General features: G+C 41.5%; 1 protein-coding gene across 5 annotated transcripts in view; it reads right to left on the bottom strand.

Annotated features, from left to right (window-relative positions):
- LOC116941588 (oxidation resistance protein 1-like) overlaps window positions 1-18405 on the bottom strand; it is a 133693-nt gene that overhangs the window by 6364 nt on the left and 108924 nt on the right. For 4 of the 5 annotated variants that reach the window (XM_032952785.2, XM_032952784.2, XM_032952786.2 and 1 more), the window contains 9 exons: window positions 17028-17212; window positions 15416-16152; window positions 14947-15112; window positions 9889-10051; window positions 7865-7945; window positions 6983-7111; window positions 5663-5815; window positions 1166-1261; window positions 203-276 (listed from right to left, as the gene is read on the bottom strand). In XM_032952785.2, coding sequence (XP_032808676.1) covers window positions 203-276; window positions 1166-1261; window positions 5663-5815; window positions 6983-7111; window positions 7865-7945; window positions 9889-10051; window positions 14947-15112; window positions 15416-16152; window positions 17028-17212 — 1784 coding nt within the window. The remainder of the gene's footprint in view (window positions 1-202; window positions 277-1165; window positions 1262-5662; window positions 5816-6982; window positions 7112-7864; window positions 7946-9888; window positions 10052-14946; window positions 15113-15415; window positions 16153-17027; window positions 17213-18405) is intronic. The other variant, XM_032952783.2, reaches the window with a different exon arrangement.

Here is an 18405-nt window from a genome sequence, read left to right as displayed (position 1 = left end):
AACACAGTCTGCCGGCTTCGTAGCGCAGCGCGCTAACCGCGACATTGCCGCTCCGCACAGAATCAGACTCACTGCAATAAACACACACGCGCGCACACCTGCTTGTGGGCTCACACATTCGGGGATTAAAATAGAAATGGTCTCTACCCCTGTCCGCTGAGCAATAAACCCCTGTGATGCTCTTAGTGTACGAAGGACTAACCTTCCACCGCCGATAGCCAGCGAGTCCATATCTCCTTTAATGAAGAAGAGGTTGTCGCCAGTCCATTTGTAGCACTGCAATGGGAATGTGTGCGATGACGCAAAGTCAATGGGATGAACGTATATTTGTAATTTCCTCTTACTGAATTATGAGGATAAACATCTCAAGGAATATAACCCTTCTGCGGTGAATGTGTGTGTATTTTTTTTTCAATCGGTGACAGCAGGGAGCAGATCCTATCAAGCAAAGGATAAGATCTCATGCTGCCTGTTACTTGAGCCCTGTTTTGGCTCAAGCACCCCCTATCGATTTTCATTGATTATTGGAGATTCCAGTCACTGTTTTCGAACTGCGTTTTTTTGTTGTTGCAGAGCTTAGTGAAACGCTTTGTACATTTGCCAGCATGTGCTGCAATGTGTATAGGGACATCATTCTGAACGTATAAATATATTTTAATTACAGAATAGTAAAAAAATAAATGCCATTCGCTGTATCCAACACTGCCTGCGTGGGTGTCAACAATGGCAAGTGTCGATTTTGCTGATTACGGATTTTTCAAAAATATACACAGCAGAGCATGACCAGTCGACTCTACTGACTGAGTGAGAAGTAGTTGCGTATAGATATGTAAAGTAAAAAAAAATGAAAGTATGTTTTGTAACATATTAGATAGGGTTCATCAGGCTTCCATATATGGCGAGAGAGCAATGAGCGATATTAATGATTGCATAACTATAGGACAGGTCAATGTGGATCTGTAATACGACCGATAACCGCTGGGAATAACACATCCCCACCTCCCACAGAGCAAAGGGCACAGGGACTCGCACATTTCAAAATTAAATAAATCAGCTCGCCTTTAGTGGCTTGTGGCGAGCACATTATTTTAGTGCGAAGGGAGGTTCAAATTATGCATTCGGCTTGTAATTGCTTTCAGAGAACAATGTGTGTTTCTTCACCAACCTGATACTCTGGGTTGAAGGTAAACAGGAAGGTCTCCCCTGTGCCATAGAAATGATCGCTCACTTTGAAGGGATCAGATGAAAGCGCTCCAAAAATCTGTACGGTAAGATTGTTGAATAGAACAATCAGTCACCACTTTCTAAATGTCATTCTTCATACTTTTTGGTTCTTTCGGTAAAGTCACATCAGTAGAAAAATAAAATTAAAAATAATGATATATTATTGTGATATATTATTTTTAATTTAATTTTTCTACCTACGTGACTTTATCGAAAGAACCAAAGAGTATGGATTCCTGCAGTCACGAAAGCTTCAAATCAAGACGTCATAATTCCTTGACACGCAAGAATGAGATGATCGTAGTTATGCAACGCACCCATTTTTTTTCACTTTTGATTAATCTTCACATTTTTTTTATGCAAGCTATGACTCACGAGAATGCTTGCATAATTCTCCAACGAAATCATCTCAGAGCTGGGTAAATTGTGCAACTGAATTGATGTGAACTGACTGGCTCGCAAGATTCATTCGTCATTACATAAATGACAGCTCATTCATTCCTTATTAAATTCCATTTTTTCGTCATGTTAATTTGTAAAACTATACAAAGGCTGGCTCCAATTAGTTCCTACGCAGCCTGTTTAGCAGGAAGTCCTGAAAGCAACATGCACTTACATTTTGCAAATAAGTGAGAAAAATACATCGTTTATGGCATTGCAAAAAGCATTAGGCGGAAGGCCTAATGAAGATGTTGCGGTCATTAAAAATAAGAGAGACTCTTTCAATGACGCAAATGCATTTGAGTAACATAGTGAGGGAAAAAAAGTATTTGATCCCCTGCTGATTTTGTACGTTTGCCCACTGACAAAGAAATGATCAGTCTATAATTTTAATGGTAGGTTTATTTGAACAGTGAGAGACAGAATAACAACAAAAAAATCCAGAAAAACGCATGTCAAAAATGTTATAAATTAATTTGCATTTTAATGAGGGAAATAAGTATTTGACCCCCTCTCAATCTGAGAGATTTCTGGCTTTTATACAGGAGGGAGTGCTCCTAATCTCAGCTTGTTACCTGTATAAAAGACACCTGTCCACAGAAGAAATCAATCAGATTCCAAACTCTCCATCATGGCCAAGACCAAAGAGCTCTCCAAGTATGTCAGGGACAAGATTGTAGACCTACACAAGGCTGGAATGGGCTACAAGACCATTGCCAAACAGCTTGGTGAGAAGGTGACAACAGTTGGTGCGATTATTCGCAAATGGAAGTAACACAAAAGAACTGTCAATCTCCCTCGGCCTGGGGCTCCATGCAAGATCTCACCTCGTGGAGTTGCAGTGATCATGAGAGCGGTGAGGAATCGGCCCAGAACTACACGGGAGGATCTTGTCAATGATCTCAAGGCAGCTGGGACCATAGTCACCAATAAAACAATTGGTAACACACTACGCCGTGAAGGACTGAAATCATGCAGCGCCCGCAAGGTCCCCCTGCTCAAGAAAGCACATAAATGCCCGTCTGAAGTTTGCCAATGAACATCTGAATGATTGAGGACAACTGGGTGAAAGTTTTGTGGTCAGATGAGACCAAAATGGAGCTCTTTGGCATCATCTCAACTAGCCATGTTTGGAGGAGGAGGAATGCTGCCTATGACCCCAAGAACACCATCCCCACCATCAAACATGGAGGTGGAAACATTATGCTTTGGGGGTGTTTTTCTGCTAAGGGGACAGGACAACTTCACCGCATCAAAGGGATGATGGACGGGGCCATGTACCGTCAAATCTTGGGTGAGAACCTCCTTCCCTCAGCCAGGGCATTGAAAATGGGTCATGGATGGGTATTCCAGCATGACAATGACCCAAAACACACGGCCAAGGCAACAAAGGAGTGGCTCAAGAAGAAGCACATTAAGGTCCTGGAGTGGCCTAGCCAGTCTCCAGACCTTTATCCCATAGAAAATCTGTGGAGGGAGCTGAAGGTTCGAGTTGCCAAATGTCAGCCTCGAAACCTTAATGACTTGGAGAAGATCTGCAAAGAGGAGTGGGACAAAATCCCTTCTGAGATGTGTGCAAACCTGGTGGCCAACTACAAGAAACGTCTGACCTCTGTGATTGCCAACAAGGGTTTTGCCACCAAGTACTAAGTCATGTTTTGCAGAGGGGTCAAATACTTATTTCCCTCATTAAAATGCAAATCATTTTATAACATTTTTGACATGTGTTTTTCTGGATTTTGTTGCTGTCATTCTGTCTCTCAATGTTCAAATAAACCTACCATTATAATTGTAGACTGATCATTTATTTGTCAGTGGGCAAACGTACAAAATCAGCAGGGGATCAAATACTGTTTTCCCTCACTGTATGCCCTATCATCAACTGTATATATTAATTTAAAATAGAACTAATAAATTATCAGGCCTCGACTAATGTATTACAGGCTTGCAAAGCAACAACAATTTTTGTAGCTTCACTTCATGTGGCCACTGAGTAAACGCTAAGTTCTGATCAATCCAGCCACCTCTGGTTAAATGCAAAGCCGTTACTCTGGGACCTTTTTTCCCAGGCTGTCTCTCGTTCAAAGACAGTCCAAACAGCATGTTTGTTGGCATTTTTTTCCAATTACGTGTGGTCAATGCAGACTTGATGCTTTGTAATAGTTTTATATTTGGTGTTTGGACATCTTAATACCTGTATTTATAATGCCATAAAGGGTAATAAAGCCCTTTTTATCATCGTTATATATAAAATGCTGCAGTTTAAGTTGTTAAATTTCATGGATCTTGCTATATTTATAGCAACTTTAATATCCTGACGTTTAAATTATGTTTATTGAAGCCCTGATAAAAGCTAGCTGCATTAAGCTCCTGCAAATAATACAATGCACCAATAACAATGGCTCAGCATAAGTCATATTCTTATAAGAATATGTTTTTTCCCCTGTTTTCTGCCAACAAAACTGAAACCTTTTTTTACGAAGAATCATGTCTGCATTAACCACAATACTTGTGGTCAGAATGCAAACAAAAAAAAACACTCTGATAATATGTGGCATTGTCCTTGAAACTGATTGGTCCACACCAGAGACAGCTTTCTTTTGAGCCTCGTCTCAAACGGTGTTAGACCAGAGGACGCCAAAAGGCGCACACAGCTCAAAGACAACGCCACTATCAGAGTAATGAGAGCTCGGGGTGACCATAGGTCCCATGATGTAGATGTCTTTGAGCTGGAGGCCTCTCACATTCTTCTGCTCTCATTTTATGTCGTCATCCCCCTTCCCATGATGCAATTCTGCAGCTTCAAATGAAAATATTTATTGACATCAGTTTGTGTATCCATATTTTGAGGACTGGAGTTCTACTCTCTGACTGCTTAAACACATTGTATTTTTTTGTTATTTAGATTGTTGTCCTTCCACTGCCACTCTGATTTGCACGGTTGGCTAGTACTGTCACGAAAGAAGTTCAACGTACATACAAACAAGGGAAAAAACGTCCGATATTGATTCACAGCTGTGCACGTCATCTTCCTTCTACGTGCTAGGGCACCAGTATGAAGCATTGTTTCCAACTATGAATCAGCACATTTGTTATACCCTGAAAGGTCATCATTGACAGAAATGTTAGCCGATTATATGTTTTACGAGACAGCTTAATTACGAATGTGGTGAGAGTTTTGATTTGTGCTAAGGCCCTGATGCTGCATAACAATTTCTCGCGAGCAACAACAGGCCCGAGTTCAGCAAGTGCCAACAGTGAAGCATTTTTAACACTTCACTGTTCAATATGAATTATCTCGGCACATTGTGATGTGGAAGCAGAACGTTGCTGAGTTGGGATAGCTACCGCTTTACCGAAAAGGAGATTCTGTTTTGCTTTGGGGGCATTGTTACTTATTTATCAGACATGTTCGCTTTACACTGACAAACCTTATTGTCTGGCTGAACTATTATGAAGTGCCTGGGGTATTTTAACATCCCCAAGTTACAGGACAGCAGCAAACTTTGCATCGTCCACATATTTGTGACAAAAAAATTGTGTCAAAAAAAACCCCAAGTGGGTTGCTAATGTTTAAACCACGGTATTTTAATTTCAATGAGAGGACCCGCTAAGGCTGTTGGCGGCAGCACTCAACATCAGCGGAAAGGATCAAATCAAGAAGGGAATCTATGAAGGCAAAGACTGACTCGGCAACTCAAGGACAGGATGCTAAAAGTTTGTCGGACAACGGAAAAGAAAGTATGATAAAGAAATCAGCAAGCTGCTGATGTGGAGAACATGGAAGAAGAAACAAAGCTATAGAGGCACAAGCCAACGCCGACATCCTCTGCAGAGACAATGGGTTGGAACCGGAGGAAATGGCAAACGTCACTAGACTGGAAGCTGTGCACCTTTATCGTTCTATCTGGCAGCGATCGGAAGGACCTACTGAGAAGAAGAAGAAGAATGCACGGAGGGAAGTTTTATATCGGAACTGATGACTCATTATGCTTACCTGCCGGTCAGTGTCTTTAATCACAAGCAACATGGGGGAGTCCAGACCAACCATGGTGCGGTAGAGAGTTTTAAGGCTCATTCCATGCTTGGATGTGCTATAGGCGAGCGTCCATGGGTATCCCACCGTGCGAGGGGGAAGGTTTGCCGCCAGCTGCAACACGAAGACACACCAAGCATTTCTGTCGAATTAGTATAAAATGTATTCACAGATTTCAGCCCGTTAATAAAGTTTAAATGGGCCACTGACTGCCACGTGAATTTCACATGAACCTGGAAATATGCATAAAGTGCAGTGGACCAGGAAAGTTAAAACTAGAGTGATCAGTATTGATTCCCCATATTTATCTTTTGGTTTAATTACTAATTAAACGTGGTATATAATGTTCTATAATAATACAAATACAATTACTTTCTGGCAATGGCATGTCAAAGAGATAAAAGGTAGTGGCTGACGTGATATTTGTTCTGTAGTTTTCAAGGATTGTCTCGTTTTAATGTCGTGGGAATACAGCCAACAGATCCGGTTCCTTTTTTTCTGATACAGGAACTCATTAATTAAAAAAGACAACGACCAGCATCGCCAATGCCATGCAACAGTAACTGAGTAAAAATCAACAGGGTGCCTTCGACGGCCCTGCCATCCTATCCACCCACATATGTTAATGTCCCCACGGTGACTTGATGTTGTGTTACACTAAAGACTGTGATGAAGATAATTTTAACGTAACTTAAATCGAAAGTTTATTTGATATTAAACGTGGGAATAGTGAGAACATGAACAACTGCCACTCGAGTAAGCCGAACAAATTTACACAGTTTCATTGATAGGATTCCAAAAACAGCAGGGTAACAGTTTATTTTCACTCAGCTCAAAATCTGCAGTACATGCAGGATGTATTATTAGCCAAGGCTGAGCAGGGAGATGTGTGTGGCTGGCCCATCGAGACTGGACCTGTATTTAAGCACAGCTCAATGGAGCTGTGGCATATTAAAATATTCATGGGTAGCGTGCTGCTACAACTGCTCTTACTTTTAAATAACAATGAAAGAAACCGGGAGGGGGTATTTGAGCATATATTATTAAAACATGCAACAAAGGAATTATACGAACAATGATGTTTAGATCATGTGCCTTCCTGTAATTAACATTTTATCTTTGGAGTTTAGAGTCTGGCAACATTTTTGTTTACTTTAATCGCAATGGGTCATTACATGAACTCAATAAATTGAATCCTGAGCTGGCTGCGTTTCAATCACACTTCACTCGGGGTAGGCGAGATAAGACAGATAATGAAAATGGTTTTTCATCACCACATGCCTTATTTATGTGATCCTGTTCCAGGATGGAGCTGGAGCTGTTGAGGACTGGTTTCCATGCCTCTGGCCCTAGATCAGTGGTCGACGCCACTGGGCCATGCTGCCTCTTGGCTTCATCTGCAGTCACGATCTATGTGTGCGAGTAAGCAAGTATTAGAACATACATACACACACACTCAAGTTCTCTCTCTCACACACACACACTATCGCGTGCAAGGAAATTACCCCACTCAAAACACACTCGGGAATTAAACTTCTAATAGTTATTTGCAAAAAAGTGTTTTTGTTGTCGACGCTTGCGTGTCTTGACATGTGATGCACACCAAGGTATGACAGTGAAAAAAGGATCAATTGAATGCATCGTATTCAATTGATAATTGTTGCCATCACCATAGAGTGAAAATGAGTATTAACCAGTGTGTATCAGCCAGTGTCATCATCTTGCACAAGCCATGTTTCCTAAAAGTGTACAGTAGCTACTAGGCTTACATTAAAACGAGCCATCGCAATGCAACAGATTCTGTGGGTATCTGTTTGCAATTGCTGATGACTGTGTTTGATGACATGATATTACGTAGAAAATTCCCCCAGATATTTTCCATTGCTCAATTAATTTAAGCAGCACTTAAAAAAAGTGTCTGCAGATTATTAATTGATTAGTTATATGGAGCAAACAGTTTTTTTTTTACCATGAGCATCTCCAGGAATGTATGGTGTACTTCATAAGGGAATTTTCCAGAGTAAAATAAGAAACCCAAAATGACCACAAGGACATGCATAATTTGACAAATAAAACACGGCGGAACGCAGCAAGCAGTATTAAAGAGTTATAACAATGAAAGCAACAATCATGAAAAAAAAAATCACTCCTAGGTCCTGCCACCTTCAGACGTTTGCAGAGGTTACGGAGCTCTCCAGAATTAAGTTCATCAATTCTGCGATGGTACTCACTGACAGAAACAACCTAAACAAACAAGACGCACGAGGGCACAAGGAAACAAAAGACACAACACGCGTGGCTCCACAAAATGGACAACTTTGGCATGGACAAGAAATAAAATAAAACCACGTACATATATAGCAACATTTAAAGCTGCTACGCTGATCACTAGCTATCAAATTAATTTTTAAAAAGTAGATTTTTTTTTATCCTTTACCAAATATGCACAAGACTACACGTTAGAAGCAATTTGAAAGCGCAAGCTTGGTACATTTATGTATTCAAATGGGTAACTATTCACACTATTAATATTACCTTCTCAAGATTTATCACTGCCATTACATACATATATATGTACTCTCTATATAAAAACGCGTGCATGTATAGGGCGACCACAAGCTATGTATTAACATTGTTACGGTTAAAAATATTATTAAAACCTGTAGAGACAGCCCCGTGTGACGTATACTATTTTCAAGCTCAATCGATTGTGATGTGGGCTTGCGCACACACCGCATGAACTATACCCTGGGTTACCAAATAATACAAAATGGCTAAGGCAATTAAATATTTTATTTCTGGGACACTTTTTTTTCCAGGGGTGTTACTTAACTCCTCGACTGGGGTTACCGATCGATCCGAAATCGGCGGTGCTACTCCGCGATGTCGAAACGCAGCGAGGGCGATTGTGCTGAAACCCTGAACGCTCGTACGCACCGTGGTGGTGCATCGTGTACGGCTCGTCGAGATGAGTCGATTGCCGCATCGCCGACCATCAACAGACGAAAATTGACTGCATCACTATGGTACCCCGGGGTACTGCTTATAAGTTTAATTATGCAACGTTGGCAGACAGCATCAGACTCAGCCAGCCCCAAGGGCTCACAGTCAAATAGCTCACAGCGAAAACACGTTATCGTATTTAATGAAGCTGTATTACTGACATGTTATTGCAAGCTGTATTATAAAAAAAACCAATATGCATCCAGCACTTAGAATAGTGGCATTATAGAGTCAATCATGATTTGAAGCTTTCGTGACTGCAAGAATCCGTACTCTTTGGTATAAAATAAAATAAGTATTTTATTTGATACCTACGTGACTTTACCGAAAGAACCAAAGAGTATTATAGAGTCACTTTCTGTAGGTTAGACAAAGTAACCATTACGAAACGCGAGTGGCAAAACCAGAACACTTGTTTTCGGCATCATTTAACTATTTACTATTCACATCCATCGAGAAAGCAGGTGGTGATTTGTTCCATTACATTTTTGATACGCACTTTAAACTGCATTTGCTTTACTACGATAATGCAGTCATGTTCTGGAGTGATGACCACATTTAAAGAGCAGTGTGAAGTTGGCTAAAATGTGCAATTGCAGAGACAGATCTTGAAAATGTTGTTCATGACATTTGGGCAATAACCTAATGTTGTCAGTCTTTCATGTTCACCAGCAAGCAAGATAGGGGCATGCCATCAGAGGGACAAGCAGAATACTTTTATAAAAATCAAAGCTCTTCCTTGGAAGGGCAATATTGCGTCTCAATTGGATGTCACCTGCTGTTATATACAGATGTGAATTATTAGTGAAGTAATGCGTGGCCTCGTGGTGAGCAATGCCAGGTGTAACCCAAGCATGAGTTTTCTCGGTGATAACTTTTCTATGTATACCACCCCAAGGTCCTGAAACGACACGTCTCCATCCAGCGGAGAAATGTATTGAAATACTCACTAACCGAGAACTATAGACAGAGTTGTACAGTTAAAACTCAAAAAAAAACCTACACAATGTCCAAAAACTAGAACCATTTTCAAATGTGACAAGTTGGACAAAGCACAGGGAAACTATTCGAAGTTCAAGTGCTGTTAGAAATACTAAAATTCACTGTACGATGATGAACGTTCCTCTTCGAATTGGACCGTTGGGTTAGTATTTACAGGCAGGCTGCTGGGCTACGGAACTTACCTCCCATTCCTTCCCAGAGGCCTCGTCATAGACGTCGTCGATCATGTCGGACTCCTCACTCTTCTCCACCACCACGAAGCCGGGCTCTTTGCCGGGCTCATCCCCCTCCACGCCGTACAGCTCGGGGCTCCACTGCACGAAGAAGGCGAAGAGGTGATCCGCCCTGCAGACAAACGGACAGCGGAAGCAGCCGGGTCACAAATATCTATTTAACAATTTTTCTTTTTATTTCACCAGGTAAGGCCCACCGAGCTATAGAGCTCTTTTTGCAGAAGCGACCTGGCCACAAATAATAGCTCAACGAATAGGCTTGTCACGTGGGAATTTATAGCAGCCAAATACTCTAAACGCGTGTTCATTAAAAAGATGGCGGGCAAAAACCGGAGGACTCAGAGAAAAATCCACACTGTCACGGTGAGAGGATGCAAACTCCAAATATACAGGCATCAGGGTTGGGATCAAACCCACGGCCTCCTGTATACTGTGAGAGGTAGTTACCATCTCACTACCGTGAAGATCAAAGCTGTTGATGCCACCCTACCTCGTTGACTCTTTCGACCATCTGCCAGATCATCCCAGAGCTACTGCACAAGTCTCGTGACCTCAAAAGAGATGTCCTAAAAGTATCCCACCATCTGGTCGTAGGTCTTCCCATTGGCTGTCGGACTCATGGAGACCACTCAGATGCCTGTCTCCTTCCCAATACAACCTCTACTGCTTAAATCCACAAAAGAAAAATTAAATTAGGTACGCATGGCCAGGAATAATGTAAATTGTCACAACCGCCACAACATTCACGCTCGTCATCATCCATTAGGTCGTCACACATTTTAGGCAGAGTAAATCTTGAAAATCGGTGTAGACATGTATCACTCGCAGACATAGAGATCTATAAACCTCCAATTCAGATCCTATAAGCAAATGATGAAATTTGGAAAATGTACTGGTACATTTTATGGTTACATTAATTATATTTAGGTATATGTTGAACAAAGTGCATTTATTTTGCTCCAAAATTTGTTGACAATGAAACAATTCTGTGCATGAAATTAAATATTGCATGCAATTAAAATTCACCTGACAATTTTAATAACACATTTAACAACCTTTGTATATTCTTGGTTCTTTCGGTAAAGTCACGTAGAAGGGAAACAATAAAATAAAAACACAAGCAATGGCTTGTGTTGCAGTCGAAACGTCGTGACAATTTAATTTTTTATATTTTTATTATTTTATTTTTTCCCTTCTATGTGACTTTACCGAAAGAACCAAGAATATGAATCTCTGCAGTCACGAAAGCTTTAAATCAAAACCTTTGTATAAGATATAGTTTATGGGCAAATATCTTAAGACCTAGGGACAATATAAAATATAGTGGTATATTAAGGCTCAAATCAGACACGGTAAACTCAAATTAAGGCTAATAGGGCTTTGTTTAATTAAAAAAATAACACTGAGTAACAGAAGACACATTAAGCGTGTGTGTGTTGTGACCTCAAATGCACTGGATGTGTTGGTTAATGCACAGATATCCTGTGCTACTGTTACACAATATATGTAGCCTATAAATCATTCCATTTAATGGCCATGGATAGCTGAGAACAATACGCTTTGTGTAAAATAGCTTGCCCAACATGAATTCGTTTGATTAGGGAATTCAAGGCTTGGCATCCATTGAGATGACATCATTGTACGAAGTCACCAGCCATGGCTGTCTATTCTATTGCTCTTTTGCATTGCAAGCTATAAAAGGTTGGACATTAGGAGGCCATCCATTTAGTAGGTACGCAAAAATCTGTCACAACTTGACCCCTCCGTCTCCCTGCACGTACGCGTGCTTTTTACACCCCCCTCCCGCCACCTGCGTACGTACGTACGTACGCTTGACGCTCCCCCTCTCCCCCCCACGAATCCTATGGAACGGCCGATATTTAATCCACGCAGAAACGATCAAGGATTAATCATATTAACGTGTTTAAGCAAAGAGATAGGGTCCACATCCGGAATATTTTAGAGAAATTATTGAGGCTTCATCCCCCCCCCCCCACCCCGTTTCCTATGCGTACGTACATTGTCAGTGGACCCCCATACACAAGCATACGCATTTGGGTTAACCCCCCCTACACTCATATACGTTTTTAAGAAAAGATAAAAAAACTACAATATAAATGATGACAAAATATTTGCTAAGTTTTATTGTACTTGCTTTAGGTTTTATATAATTATGGACGGGCCAGCGGTATTAATAAAAACAGCATATCCATGAACTGCACAATAGTTCATGACGTTACCGAAAGAACCACAGAAGATGAATCCTTGCAGTCACGAAACCTTTAAATCGAAATTGGACAATAGTTATAATACTTTAAAGTTATATACTGTAGCGTCATTCATGCAAAAAGCATCCCATAACGCTGTACATTATTTATAAATGAGGACCAAATCCCATATACAGCCACAACCAAGCAAAAGAAAACTCTACTACCGTGCAAATAAAAAAAATGAATAAACAAATTGATAAATTGCATCAAACTAAGAAGCAGTTTCCCCTACAAAGAAATACCCCTACGTAACCAGTCTGCAGTGAGACACTTGCCATCTGTGCTCAATGACCCCCCTGTTCCACTTTCTCAAAAGTCAAGTACCGCACCAATGACCACACTCGCACGCTCAAGCACAGCAGCCTTGGGTTACCTTCGAAACAAGAGTTTTCTCTGCAGGTGTTCCCGTCAAGGCCTGGACGCACCGATGCGCACTGTATAACGTGCGTGTGCAAATATCAAACGCCGAGGCTTTAAAGCACTGCAGACCACTCCACATGGCCAAGCGATCACGTGGTTGTCCGCAAAGTCAACACGTCGAGGGCGGGACCCATCTGGTTTAAATTTGCCGTGTCCCAAGTATGTCCCTAGCGGTCACGGTCACAGTAAATAGCCAACGGTGCTTTTTAATACCGCAGGCAAAAATGCCTTGTGTGTTATAAATACCACCTTTAAAGGGTATAGTATAGGATATAAACCGGAATTATGATTGGGCTTTCTAATATTTCCCCTGCCTTATACTACGTATACAGCAGTGCAGTTGCAAATGTAGAAGTCCATGTCCCATGCGTGTATATATGTGCAAGGACATTTTGTAAAAGTATTAATACAGCATACGTAATTTTCCCATATGAGACATTCATACCATTTGGCTATTTTTGTTTCCTTTGTTCACATCCTGAAATAAACGATTGATACAGCTCGGATTTGCAATTACCGTACAGTTATAATTTAACATAAGTATGCAACTGTCGATACAGCAATCTCACTGTAATATAAATCAGCAGTGGCGTGCATCAAAGCTGCTGTGCCGTTTATCGTATGAATATCAACGTGGAAATGTTTCAACCCTTTCATTTTGCGCCAAGTTGAAATATTTCTCAAAAACTACTTCAACATCGTTTCGCCCGTGAAGTCGTGAGAGTGATAACGGCTGACGTCATCCCAATGGGGACCGTCAAGCAAATAACTTTTGAAATTAACAAATCAAATGAATTAATTACCTTGAAATAACTAATTCAGCCCAACTTTTGAATTCACCTCCTGCCAATCACTTTTTAAAGAGCCGCACATACCGACCAGAAGAAGTATTACACGTCAAAGGGGAGGAACGTGGACCGTACGCATAAATAAATGCAACGGCGCATTTGTTTCCATCAAATGGAAGAACAAAAAACTTTCAGACACGATAACATCACGACATCACGGTTGCTTATTATGTACAGCGACAATCCCCGTCACTGTCAACCGAAGACTAATCTCTTTTTACCGGTTTGTCAGGTGTAATTTTCACGTGCGATTGTTTTTTTTGGTAGCAAAGCCTAAAAATGGCACCAAAAAAATGGGCGACGACACATTTCCTGGGTAGTAAGTGTTATTTCCTAATTGCTTATGCCTCAAAAGTACAGAAAATGGCTACTATTCCACACAAACTTTGCTTTTGTGACCAGGACAGTGATATTTTGAAATGTACCTATTTTCAATGAGAAAACGTGGTGTGCATTTGTGTCATTCCTTCACATAAAGTCCTGGTCACAAAAGCAAAGTTTGTGGGGAATAATAGCCATTTTCTATACTTTTGAGGCATAAGCAATTAGAAAATAACACTTACTACCTAGGAACAAAGATCGTGTTACATATAATGCGCCACTATCCCAAGAAAGGGCAGGCCTCCTCCAAATTCCAAAAACTGTCCAAATTATGTAATTTTGTGTTGGATATACGCCAGCTCCGTCGAGTGGACAGAAACATTGTACTGTACCTAACAGCACAAGTGTGCCTTGGGTGTGGTACTCGCATTAGGGAAATTACCAACATGTGTTTTATAAAGTCAGAGCAAGCCCCTTGTGCTCACCACAAAGCGAAGCATTTTTTTTTACAACTCGTGGTTAAAATCTGCATAATTCCAGAGTTCTAAAACATGGGTTACACCCATGCATATTTTAAGGCAAGGACAAACAACCCAGACTTGGCAGACCAGATAGAGTAAATGCTTCCACATCAACCAATCTATTATACGAGCTTGTAAATCGTGCATCATGTATTTCACACGTGTTGATTTATTGGCATGTTGACAACAAATGATGGAATGCACGCTGGGCTTTTGCTGTCCACCCATGCTATATCGCCATACATTTAAAAAAATAGAAGTCCACTCTCAAATGTGTTTTCGCATTGTACGGCGTGTTATTGGATATGTCCATTGCTATGCTTCAGTTCAATTGCTGAAGAAGTTACAATAATATTGATGAAATCATGATATGATATCAGTACCTCAGCACATGGGCCAAACGTTGGGCATCACGGCAGACACCACCCAGGAATTTTCAAAATAACATCGGCGACCTTTACAGCAAATACGCAAAATCATATGTCGTTCCAAAACGTCCCCATTTGCCAAACCTGGGACAGTCAATAGTCCAGAGGCACATTCTGTGTTTTTTAGAACAGCATTTCAAAAGCGTTTGAAAGGGCAGCTGTGCGAACCGAGCGTGTAGAGACACGTTTTTTTTCTTACCTTTCCTGTGGCACGGCAAACCAATATTCTGGTTCAGTATCCTTCTGGGCATACTGCTGCATGCTGGCCTGTGCATGCGATACGAAGGTCTTCATCATGGGCTTGCCCACTCTCAAGCACAGGAACATGACTGCCTTCTTCACTCGTTTTTCACTGGAGAAGACATCTGCAGGAATGACAAGAAAACAGAAGGAACATTTCATGACAGTGGGTTGCTCTGCAATAAATGCATAAATGTCACATTGCTCGCATTTTTAATACACAAATGTACCGCCATTTAAACAAAACAAATCAAAGTCATTTAGAGTAACATTCCAGCCTAGGCACCATTCCACTCATCTCTCAGCAGAAAGCTCAGTGCTCCAAAAGGGGTTAGAGGTTGGCAAATATATTCTAGGAAAGACAGTCAAGAGTTGTGTTCAAAAATAAATTTGTATTTCTTAGGTTATTGCAAAAGATAGACACTCGCCTGCATGCTGTATGTTATCTCTCTGCTCCCGCGTATGCTGCAATGTGTGCGACTTCCACATCTTTCTTAGCTCCTCGAGTTCTTCCGTCTGCCCTACAACTCCCTTGGCACCTTCGTTAACTTTCTCCGGCTCTTTTTCGACTGAAGCGTTCGGTTCAGATTCTGCCGCGGCTTCGGCGCCCGCCTCAGGTTCAGCGGACGCCCGCTCGTCTTTGGCTTTCTCGCTGCCGTCCAAATGATCGCAGGGCTTCCATCCGTCTCCGTCCGCTTCAATGGAGACCTCGTGGCAGGTGGTCTGTGTCGTGGTATCACTGGAGGAGCCTTGGCTCTCGGTGCTGTTCGGATCACGGCCCCCGAGAGATGCATCACCGGCATCCTGCGAATGACCGGCGACGAAACCACTGTCGCCCGTGGTCCGAGCTTCGTCCTGAGCAGAAACCGCACACGGCTCCGGCGGTTCCGAAGCCGTGAGCGTCTTGTCAGAACCACTGTTGGCAAGGCCCTCGGCTGACCTCGATGACTGCTCGAGTTCATCCGAAGAGGCGACCTCCTCCCGAATGGGAGACAACTCCGATTCCGTGAACACCTCTTCCGAGAGAGATTCCTCGGTGCTTTTTGGTGCGGTGCTTGCGCTGTCGTTACCCGCCTCCACGAGCCGGGACTCACGCTCCTCGCCATGTGGTCTGATGCTGCTCGTCGTCTTCTTCCCCAATGCCAAGTTCACCCACTCTTCAGGCCTGTTGATAATGAGTAATAAGCAATATTTAAAAACACTTTTTTTTTTAAACACGCTTTAATGAAATGTACCGCCGTACGAGTAACGTGGCAGAACTCCACGACTCCAGGAAGTGGCCCCGAAGCTTGCCATAAACGTAAGGGCACCGTGGTGATTTACAGCCAACGTGAGTTGAGCGTGGACAATTAGACCCAAGCCGAAACGTAACATGTAAAAAAGATTGTTTAAAAATATTTATTTTTAATGATAGAATATAGTATTGTCATCAGTATGACATACGTATACCAAGTTTGCAGTCGATACGACATTGGGAAGTGGGTTAAAATTGAGTTACAAGATTTGAGGATACAACAACAACTACAGACAGAGTGAGTTAATTAAAAGCGTGTAAAAACATACCCACAACTAAGAAATATTGTACATGTTACAGAGCTTTTAGGAAAAGTCGCATGTTCTCCGAATATTTATTTTTCAGAATATTTATTTATATCAGAATTTGTATGTATACTGGAAGAATCTGATACGCTATAAAGCTCTTTTTCCACAGATGTCCAGTTATATTTATTTAAATCAGAATATGTATTTATACTGGAGGAATCCAATAAGCTATAAAGCTCTTTTTCACAGATGTCCAGTAAGGACAGGTAAGAACGTAACAACAACAAACAATACAAAAACACGATAGGAGTGCCAAGTATAGGAAATGTAAAGCAATGACTTTAAAAAACCTGAGGCATTCACTTATTTTTCAGACGTGACCTGGCCACAAACGATGGCTCAAAAAGTGGCTTATCATGAGCTCCGCACGTGCTCGCAAACATTCATTTCTTGCCGAACGGCAAAAACCAACTGGAGAGAGTGCAAATGTTAACGCACATCGGAGTGACATCCTTTATCTTGGTGTTGACGATATCGTGGTACATGGCTGCAGATATCACCTCATCCATTGGACAAATAATGCCATACTCCTCACAGCCGTTCTCTACAACCAGGGGGTCGAGCTTGTGAGGATCAAACATGATGTTGTTCGGTGTGACCAGAAGCACCCCGCCCACCACTCCCTGCAAGAAACAGAAACGTCCACGGTCAGAGGTTACAAACTCGTTGCAGCCATTAACACCGAATTTACACGCAAGACTGATTTCTGTTCAAATTCGTCAGCATTATATATGAACTATGTCACACTTTTACTTCGAGGTGCCAGTGCAAGGCATGTTTACTCAGGAAGGAAGGAAGTGGTTGCTGACCTAATATGTCGAAACTGTACAGCATTGATAATATACGCAAAAAATGGAAGTAAACAGCATTGAGAAGTTACCCTGTGTTTGAGACTCCTCTCTTTTGTGTATACTCCTTCTAAAAATTCCTACTCTGATTCGACATGAGCAAACACGCACGCACCAGCAAACTCACGCTGTATGCAATATAACTCTCTCTCTCCACCTGAGTAATTAGATTAATTTATTACAATTTAGGTCCGTGATTAAATTCTTAAATCCGAGAAGCCATTCGCTTTAGTCTGTTTTTTTCCCCCCGTCTGATATGCATTAATACTACAAAGGTTTGCTCGGCTGTGCTGTATATCTATCTCATGTGTTTTGGTTTTACTGCGTGGCACAGCCCGAAAACACATCTCGTTTGTATCATTTCTCTTTAGAGTTGTTTGTTTCCGCCTGCGGCCATAAATGCATTGTTGGCATTTTTTTGTTGTTGCACACAGCTTGCGCTAATCGCAAAAACTTATTACTCGTGAGCACCATTCGATCATGCACCACCGATTAGTACGGTTGGCTATGTACGGTGCGAAATATGTTCAACAAACATACATACAAGCACAACCTCAACAGTATCCCACTCGCCTTCACATAACCACCCAGTGCCCACTACTCTCCACACTCAGTAGCAATGTCTCTATCTTAAAGGAACACTGCGGTAAATAAGGACATGGGAAATATTCCCAAACAAACCCCTAGACTGCTTTAATCATCCACCTACACAGTGAGGGAAAAAAGCATTTGATCCCCTGCTGATTTTGTACGTTTTCTCACTGACAAAGAAATGATCAGTCGATAATTTTAATGGTAAGTTTATTTGAACAGTGAGAGACAGAATAACAACAAAAAAATCCAGAAAAACGCATGTCAAAAATGTTAGAAATTGATTTGCATTTTAATGAGGGAAATAAGTATTTGACCCCTCTGCAAAACATGACTTAGTACTTGGTGGCAAAACCCTTGTTGGCAATCACAGAGGT

Source organism: Petromyzon marinus, chromosome 12 (assembly GCF_048934315.1).
Source record: "Petromyzon marinus isolate PM22_M1 ecotype Great Lakes invasive population chromosome 12, UKy_Petmar_22M1.pri1.0, whole genome shotgun sequence".
Classification (NCBI taxonomy): domain Eukaryota; kingdom Metazoa; phylum Chordata; class Hyperoartia; order Petromyzontiformes; family Petromyzontidae; genus Petromyzon; species Petromyzon marinus.
The sequence above is the reverse complement of the archived record's forward strand: the minus strand, read 5'-3'. Positions and strand labels throughout refer to the sequence as shown.